We start from the raw sequence: 10,892 nt of genomic DNA, 5'->3' as shown, positions 1-10,892 counted from the left end.
CAGGGAGGATCTCTCTCCAGAGAGGAGCATCAATCTGTTCCACTGTCTGAATGAACTGAATGACCATTCTCTAGTGGAGGAGATCCAAAGCTACCTGAGATCAGGAAGTCTCTCAGAAGCCAAACTGTCACCTGCACAGTGGTCAGCTCTGGTCTTTGTGTTGCTGACTTCAGAAAAGGAGCTGGATGTGTTTGACCTGAAGAAATACTCCAGATCAAAGGAAGGTCTTCTGAGGCTGCTGCCAGTGGTCAAAGCCTCCAGAGCTGTTCTGTGAGTAAATAAAATGACATATAAGAACTAATCATCAGGAAGAAATATTCAGTTTAGAGAAAAATATGTATTATAATATGTATAATATATTATTTTGAAAAACATATTGAATAAATTCATTGATTTTCACATTAGTATAACAATATGACCATACAATTCTAGGAGATGGAAGATGAATCTATATGTTGTTTTGGATAATTAACCAAATGCATCTACCATTGTCCTTCTACACTACTGGTGTTAAATTAACAGTGTGTTTGTGAAGTCATGATGATCTCTTTGTCAGGCTGTCAGGCTGTGGAAGTCACAGAGGAAGGCTGTGCTTCTCTGGTCTCAGCTCTGAGTCAAACCCTCACACCTGAGAGAGCTGGACCTGAGTAACAATGACCTGAAGGATTCAGGAGTGAAGCTGCTCTCTGCTGGACTGGGGAATCCCCACTGTAAACTGGAGACTCTGAGGTCAGTATTATCAGATATGAAAGCACTTTATGTATGTAGTTCTCCCATTTGAAAAGTCGTAATTATTCGGTTATATTCACTTATAGTGTATTAAAGTAGTCATAAGTTTAGTATTTGGTCCCATATTCCATGCCTGCAGTGATTACATCAAGCTTGTGATTCTACTAACTTGTTGAATTAATTTGCAGTTTGTCTTGGTTGTGTTTTGGATGTTTTCCTAATAGAAACTGAATGGTGAATAATGTCCTGTCATTTTGGAGTCACTTTACTTGTATTGTCAGTAAGAATAGAAGATGTTTCTGAACACTTCTACATTCATGTGGATGTTACTATGATGATGAATAATCATGAATGAATCGAGAATGATGATGAATGAGAAAGTTACAGAGGTACAAAGATCAGACCCCTCTGTTATTGGTAATGGTGAGAGGTTAGCATGTTTTGTTGTAGCCTCTGTTATTGGTAATGGTGAGAGGTTAGCATGTTTTGTTGTAGTCTCTGTTATTGGTAATGGTGAGAGGTTAGCATGTTTTGTTGTAGTCTCTGTTATTGGTAATGGTGAGAGGTTAGCATGTTTTGTTGTAGTCTCTGTTATTGGTAATGGTGAGAGGTTAGCATGTTTTGTTGTAGTCTCTGTTATTGGTAATGGTGAGAGGTTAGTATGTTTTGTTGTAGTCTCTGTTATTGGTAATGGTGAGAGGTTAGCATGTTTTGTTGTAGTCTCTGTTATTGGTAATGGTGAGAGGTTAGTATGTTTTGTTGTAGCCTCTGTTATTGGTAATGGTGAGAGGTTAGCATGTTTTGTTGTAGTCTCTGTTATTGGTAATGGTGAGAGGTTAGCATGTTTTGTTGACTGTTATTGGTAATGGTGAAAGTTGTTAAAATGGTTAAGGACCTCTGTCAAGGTAATTGTGAGAGGTTAGCATGTTTTGTTGTACCTCTGTTATTGGTAATGGTGAGAACTGAAAAAGCATGTTTGAGTTGGAGACCTCAAATTGTAATGGTGAGAGGTTACACCAGCTCTGTTGGAGGAATGGGCCAAAATTCATTCAACTTTTGTGGGAACTTGTTGAAGTCTACCTGAAACATTTGACCCAAGTTAAACAATTTGTCAATCTACCAAATACTGAGTGTATGTAAACTTCTGACCAATTGGGAATGGATGAAAGAAATAAAAGCTGAAAAAAATCATTTCTCTACTATTATTCTGACATGTTTCACATTCTGAAAATAAAGTGGTGATTATTACTGACCTAAAATGGGACATTTTAACTAGGAAATTAAATGTCAGGAATAGAGAACATTGAGTTTAAAAGTATTTGGCTAAGGTGTATGGTAAACTACCACGTCATTTGTATGGTTAAAATACCCCAAATAAAAGGTGACATTTTATAAACTGTACCTCATTGTATTTGATCTGAAATCCAAAATGTTGGAAATAGAGACACATTTAAAATGTTAGCTTCCTGTAAAATGGTGTGGACTGTTACTCAATTCTAAAATTCCTCACTGTCTAAATAGATATGGTGTGGACTGTATCTCAATAACAATCTAAATCTGATACCTCACTGTCTCTGATATGGTGTGGACTGTATACTCAATACAATCTGAAATCTGATACCTCACTGTCTAAATAGATTTTGGACTGTATACTCATTTAAAATCTAAATGGTTATATTCCTCACTGTCTAAATAGATATGGTTTGGACTGTATATTCAATAAGTGATTAAATCTGATACCTCACTGTCTAAATTTAGTTTGTATGTTGTGTGGGACTGTATCCTCAATACAATCTACATCTGATACCTCACTGTCTGTCTTCTGACTGATACTGATTTTTAAACTGGTCTGGTAGTCTACTATAATATTTGTACTATACATGTTTCTATCTGCACATTCATGGCAATACTTTGATCATGTGTCATTTTTAATGATGATACACTATTTTCACCACCAAAGAATATCAGTTATTTTTAATATGATTTGACTCTTTGCAGGCTGTCAGGCTGTGGAGTTGTTGAGGAAGGCTGTGCTTCTCTGGTCTCAGCTCTGGAGTCAAACCCCTCACACCTGAGAGAGCTGGATCTGAGTAACAATGACCTGAAGGATTCAGGAGTGAAGCTGCTCTCTGCTGGACTGGGGAATCCCCACTGTAAACTGGAGACTCTGAGGTCAGTATTCCTGTAGTTGGTCAACAAGTGATAACTGTTCACCAGATCCACATGTTTACCAGACACACATAGTCCATGTTTTATGTGTTTGGACAGTGAAGCTTACAGTTTTAAATGTGGTGCATGTTTTTTGATCCAGCATTTTGGATTTGAGATATAATGTTTCATATTAGGGAGACAGTACAGAATGTCACCTTTTATTTAAAGGTATTTTCATACATATTTATTTTAGTTTATAAATGAAAACACTTTTGTATCTAGTTCTCCCATTTGAAAAAGTCATAATATTTTGGATAAATTATTTTTGTCAAAAGTTTAGTATTTGGTCCCATGTTCCTTGCCTGCAGTGATTACAGGAAGCTTGTGATTCTACTAACTTGTTGAATTAATTTGCAGTTTGTCTTGGTTGTGTTTGGGATGTTTTCCTAAATAGAAACTGAATGGTGAATAATGTCCTGTCATTTTGGAGTCACTTCACTTGTATTGTCAGTAAGAATAGAAGATGTTTCTGAACACTTCTACATTCATGTGGATGCTACCATGATTATGAATGAATCGTGAATGATGATGAATGAGAAAGTTACTGAGGGACAAAGATCAGACCTCCTCTGTAATTGGTCATGGTGAGAGGTTAGCATGTTTTGTTGTAGTCTCTGTTATTGGTAATGGTGAGAGGTTAGCATGTTTTGTTGTAGCCTCTGTTATTGGTAATGGTGAGAGGTTAGCATGTTTTGTTGTAGTCTGTTATTGGTAATGGTGAGAGGTTAGCATGTTTTGTTGTAGCCTCTGTTATTGGTAATGGTGAGAGGTTAGCATGTTTTGTTGTAGTCTGTTATTGGTAATGGTGAGAGGTTAGTATGTTTTGTTGTAGTCTCTGTTATTGGTAATGGTGGCAGGTTAGCATGTTTAGTTGTAGTCTCTGTTATTGGTAATGGTGAGAGGTTAGCATGTTTTGTTGTAGTCTGTTATTGGTAATGGTGAGAGGTTATCATGTTTTGTTGTAGTCTCTGTTATTGGTAATGGTGAGAGGTTAGTATGTTGTGTTGTAGTCTCTGTTATTGGTAATGGTGAGAGGTTAGCATGTTTTGTTGTAGTCTGTTATTGGTAATGGTGAGAGGTTATCATGTTTTGTTGTAGTCTCTGTTATTGGTAATGGTGAGAGGTTAGTATGTTGTGTTGTAGTCTCTGTTATTGGTAATGGTGAGAGGTTATCATGTTTTGTTGTAGTCTCTGTTATTGGTAATGGTGAGAGGTTAGCATGTTTTGTTGTAGTCTCTGTTATTGGTAATGGTGAGAGGTTAGCATGTTTTGTTGTAGTCTGTTATTGGTAATGGTGAGAGGTTAGCATGTTTTGTTGTAGTCTCTGTTATTGGTAATGGTGAGAGGTTAGCATGTTTTGTTGTTGTCTCTGTTATTGGTAATGGTGAGAGGTTAGCATGTTTTGTTGTAGTCTGTTATTGGTAATGGTGAGAGGTTAGCATGTTTTGTTGTAGCCTCTGTTATTGGTAATGGTGAGAGGTTAGCATGTTTTGTTGTAGCCTCTCATTTAATGGTATTATTCATGATTCTTCACTGATCAAAATAGATATGGTACAGGTGTGGACTGTATACTCATTACAATCTAAATCTGATACCTCACTGGGAAATAAATATTTGTCTACTGTATACTCAATACAATCTAAATCTGATACCTCACTGTCTAAATAGATATGGTGTGGACTGTTTACTCAATACAATCTACATCTGATACCTCACTGTCTGTCTTCTGACTGATACTGATTTTTAAACTGGTCTGGTCAGTCTACTATAATATTTGTTAATATGCATCTTTCTATCTACAAGCAATACTTGGAAAATGTGTCATTTCTAGGCTGTGCCTCTCTGGTCTGAGGCTAAACCCAACACGTTATTTGTGCACAGGTTACAGTGTAAGCAGAGAAAGCTAAGCAAAATATTTTAATACATCCTGTCTGTCATTGTATTTCTTCTGTGTTTCAGACTCACTGGCTGTAAACTCACAGACACATCCTGTAAAGAGTTGGCCTCAGTTCTCAGGTCAAACCCCTCACACCTGAGAGAGCTGGATCTGAGTAACAATGACCTGAAGGATTCAGGAGTGAAGCTGCTCTCTGCTGGACTGGGGAATCCCCACTGTAAACTGGAGACTCTGAGGTCAGTATTCCTGTAGTTGGTCAACAAGTGATAACTGTTCACCAGATCCACATGTGTTTACCAGACACACATAGTCCACACCATATGTGTTTGGACAGTGAAGCTTACAGTTTTACATTTGGTGCTATGCACAAGCATTTTGGATTTGAGACAGAATGTTTCAAATTGGGAGACAGTACAGAATGTCACCTTTTATTTAAAGGTATTTTCATACATATATATTTTACTGTTTATAAATGAAAGCACTTTATGTATCTAGTTCTCCCATTTGAAAAAGTGATAATATTTTGGATGTGTTTGAGGTCAGTATAATATATATTGTGGACTGTATACTCAATACAATCTAAATCTGATACCTCACTGTCTAAATAGATATGGTGTGGACTGTATACTCAATACAATCTAAATCTGATACCTCACTGTCTAAATAGATATGGTGTGGACTGTATACTCAATACAATCTAAATCTGATACCTCACTGTCTAAATAGATATGGTGTGGACTGTATACTCAATACAATCTAAATCTGATACCTCACTGTCTAAATAGATATGGTGTGGACTGTATACTCAATACAATCTAAATCTGATACCTCACTGTCTTCTGATTTCTGGACTGATACTGCAATTTTAAACTGGTCTGGTCAGTCTACTATAATATTTGTACTATACATGTTTCTATCTGCAGGCAAAACTTTGATCATTTATATTAATGATACATTCATGTCAGGTTTCAGTTCAATATATGCTATATGATCATTTGTTAATTCTAATAATGAAACATTCATTTATAAATATATATGGAAGGATTCAGGACACTGATATATCTGAATATGTGAAAAAATATTCTGCCACTATTTTCACCACCAGAGAATATCAGTGTGGTTTTAATATGATTTGACTCTTTGCAGGCTGTCAGGCTGTCTAGTCACAGAGGAAGGCTGTGCTTCTCTGGTCTCAGCTCTGAGGTCAAACCCCTCACACCTGAGAGAGCTGGACCTGAGCTACAATCACCCAGGAGACTCAGGAGTCAGACTGCTCTCTGCTGGACTGGAGGATCCACACTGCAGACTGGAGAAACTCAAGTATGTAGAGGGTTTATGTCAATGTTCATATCAGACATGTTGGACTTATCAGGCTGGTTAAGACAAACATTCTTACCACCACTTGGACACAGTTATGTGTGTGTGTGTGTGTGTGTGTGTGTCCAGGGGGGGTGTGAGTGTCCTGTCTGTATGTGGACAAAGTGTGTGTGTGTTCAGTGTTCTCTCACACACTGGACACACACACACACAAACACTCACACACATACTGGACACACACAAACTGGACACTCACACACACAAAAACACACACAAACAACACTGGACACACACACACACACACACAGTACACACACACACAGTACACACACACACACACACACACACACATGCAACACACACACACACACACACACTGGACACTGACAAACTGGACACACACACACACACACACAAACACACACTGGACACACACAGAACACACACACACAAAATGGACACACACACAGGACTTACACACACACTGGACACACACACACACACACACACACACACAGGACACACACACAGTACACACACACACACACACACAAACACACACACACACACACTGGACACACACAGTACACACACACACACTGGACACACACAGAAAAACTGGACACACACACAGGACTCACACACACACACACAGTACACACACACACAAACAAACACTGGACAGCACTGGACACACACTGGACACACACAGACACACACTGGACACACACACACACTGGACACACACACACACACTGGACACAAACACACTGGACACACACACACACACACACACACACAGACAAACACACGCTGATATACTACACACAAACACACACACACAGACAAACATTTGTATCCTCAATAACTGTCTGTTCTTCTGCTTACCGCTACAGTGTGGAACATGGTGGAGAGAACAGAATGAAACCTGGGCTTAGAAAATGTGAGTGTTGACTGCTGTGAAGAATATGACTAAGAATAAGTCTTAATTCAAGTTAAGTCAAAGTCAAAGACCAACATCATTACTTACTTGGTCATATTAAATATCAGCTGTAGTTCTACAGAAGCAGAAATCAGGGACACCAACGTTTACAAAGAGTGTGTGTGTGTGTGTGTGGCGTGTTCATGTTACATTGGAAATGTGTGTGTGTGTAATTAATGGGAATAAGTGTGTTTTATATTACCAGACAGTATAACATATGATCATTCAACAAGTCTCAAGTTACCTTAACTTCTCCTTTTGATACCTAGAAACATCTACATTAAATGAATTAGTGAAAAGTGAGTTAACATTCTAATGTGAATGATGATGATTTCTAATATTGTGTCTGGTTTCATCCATCAGATGTCTGTGATCTCACACTGGACCTAAACACAGTAAACAGACTCCTCTCTCTGTCTGAGGAGAACAGAAAGGTGACATGGAGGAGAGAGGAGCAGCCGTATCCTGATCACCCAGAGAGATTTGAGGACTGTGGACAGGTGCTGTGTAGAGAGGGTCTGACTGGGCGCTGTTACTGGGAGGTAGAGTGGAGTGGGAGAAGGGGGGCTGGTATAGGAGTGACATATAAAGGAATCAGCAGGAGAGAAGGGGGTAATGACTGTGGTCTTGGATGGAATGACAAGTCCTGGAGTCTGTTCTGCTCTGACAACAGTTACACTGCCAGGCACAATAATAATCCCACTACCATAGACGTCCCCTCCTCCAGCTCCCACAGAGTAGGAGTTTATCTGGACTGGCCAGCCGGCACTCTGTCCTTCTATAGAGCCTCCTCTGACACACTGACCCACCTGATCACATTCACCTCCACATTCACTGAGCCCCTCTATCCAGGGTTTGGGGTTTATTATTTTGGCGACTCAGTGTCCCTGAAATAATAACCTGACACACACACACACACACACACACACACTGGACACACACACACACTGGGCACAAACACACACTGGACTCACAAACACACACACTGGACTCACAAACACACAGACTGGACACACACACACATTGGACACACACACACACACACACACACACACACACACACACACACACTGGACACACACACACACACTGGACACACACACACACACACTGACACACACACACACACACACTGGACACACACACACACACTGGACACACACACACACACTGGACACACACACACACACACACTGGACACACACTGGACACACACACACACACACACACACACACACACACACACACACACACTGGACACACACACACTGGACACACACACACACACACACTGGACACACACACACACACTGGACACACACACACACACACTGGACACACACACACTGGACACACACACACACTGGACACACACACACACACACACACTCTGGACACACACACACTCTGGACACACACACACACACTGGACACACACACACACACTGGACACACACACACTGGACAAATACACACGCACACACACACTCTGGACACACACACACTCTGAACACACACACACACACTGGACACACACTCTGGACACACACACTCTGGAAAAAAAAAATGGTGAATCAGTGTCAATAATAACCTGACACACACACACACACACACACAGGACACACACACACAGGACACACACACACAGGACACACACACACACTGACTGGACACACACACACACTGGACACACACACACACTGGACACACACACACACACACACACACACACACACACTGGACACACACACACACTGGACACACACACACACTGGACACACACACACACACTGGACACACACACTGGACACACACACACACTGGACACACACACACACACACTGGACACACACACACACACACTGGACACACACACACACACTGGACACACACACACACACTGGACACACACACACACACTGGACACACACACACACACACTGGACACACACACACACTGGACACACACACACACTGGACACACACACACACTGGACACACACACACACACACACTGGACGCACACACACACTCTGGACACACACACACACACACTGGACACACACACACACACTGGACACACACACACACTGGACACACACACACACACACACTGGACGCACACACACACTCTGGACACACACACACACACTGGACACACACACTGGTCACACACACACTGGACAAATACACACGCACACACACACTCTGGACGCACACACACACTCTGAACACACACACACACACTGGACACACACTCTGGACACACACACACTCTGGACACACACACACACTGGACACACACACACACTGGACACACACACACACTGGACACACACACACACTGGACACACACACAGTGGACACACACACACACTGGACACACACACACACTGGACACACACACACACTGGACACACACACACACTGGACACACACACACACACTGGACACACACACTGGACACACACACACACTGGACACACACACACACACACTGGACACACACACACACACACACTGGACACACACACACTGGACACACACACACACTGGACACACACACACACTGGACACACACACACACTGGACACACACACACACACACACTGGACGCACACACACACTCTGGACACACACACACACACACTGGACACACACACACACACTGGACACACACACACACACTGGACACACACACACTGGACAAATACACACGCACACACACACTCTGGACGCACACACACACTCTGAACACACACACACACACTGGACACACACTCTGGACACACACACTCTGGACACACACACACTCTGGACACACACACACACTGGACACACACACACACACTGGACACACACACAGACAGGACACACACACACACACACAGACAGGACACACACACAGACAGGACACACACACACACACACACTGGACACACACACACACACTGGACACACACATACTCTGGACACACACACTAGAGGAAGAGGAGGAAGAAGAAGAAGAAGTAAACATATGTAGAGGAAGAGGAAGAGGAAGAGGACAACAGTTACTCTGCCTGTCACAATAATAAACCCACTACCATAGACGTCCCCTCCTCCAGCCCCACAGAGTAGGAGTGTATCTGGACTGGCCAGCCGGCACTCTGTCCTTCTATAGAGCCTCCTCTGACACACTGACCCACCTGATCACATTCACCTCCACATTCACCCTCTATCCAGGGTTTTGGGTTTGGGGTGTCAATAATTGTCACACACTGGACACACACACACACACACACTGGACACACACACACACTGGACACACACACACACACTGGACACACACACACACACTGGACACACACACACACACTGGACACACACACACACACTGGACACACACACACTGGACACACACACACACTGGACACACACACACACTGGACACACACACACAGTGGACACACACACACACACACACACTGGACGCACACATACACTCTGGACACACACACACACACACTGGACACACACACACAGACTGGACACACACACACTGGACAAATACACACGCACACACACACTCTGGACGCACACACACACTGGACACACACACTCTGGACACACACACACTCTGGACACACACACACTCTGGACACACACACACACTCTGGACACACACACACACTCTGGACACACACACACACTCTGGACACACACACACAGACAGGACACACACACACAGACAGGACACACACACACAGACAGGAC

At 42.2% G+C, this 10,892-nt stretch overlaps 1 protein-coding gene across 1 annotated transcript; it reads left to right on the top strand.

Moving 5' to 3' along the window:
- Positions 1–5,972: 5,972 nt before the first annotated feature.
- On the top strand, positions 5,973–8,691 carry LOC135571228 (stonustoxin subunit beta-like; the record flags this gene model as incomplete). Its single annotated transcript, XM_065017013.1, has 3 exons — positions 5,973–6,157; positions 7,051–7,097; positions 7,500–8,691. Coding segments are annotated over 3 exons (765 nt in total), but the record flags the coding sequence as incomplete, so codon positions are not given.
- Positions 8,692–10,892: the final 2,201 nt, after the last annotated feature.

This window comes from Oncorhynchus nerka, unplaced genomic scaffold (genome assembly GCF_034236695.1).
Source record: "Oncorhynchus nerka isolate Pitt River unplaced genomic scaffold, Oner_Uvic_2.0 unplaced_scaffold_686, whole genome shotgun sequence".
In the NCBI taxonomy this organism is placed as follows: Eukaryota; Metazoa; Chordata; class Actinopteri; order Salmoniformes; family Salmonidae; genus Oncorhynchus; species Oncorhynchus nerka.
Note: the sequence above shows the minus strand (reverse complement) of the source record. Positions and strands in the feature narration are given on the sequence as shown.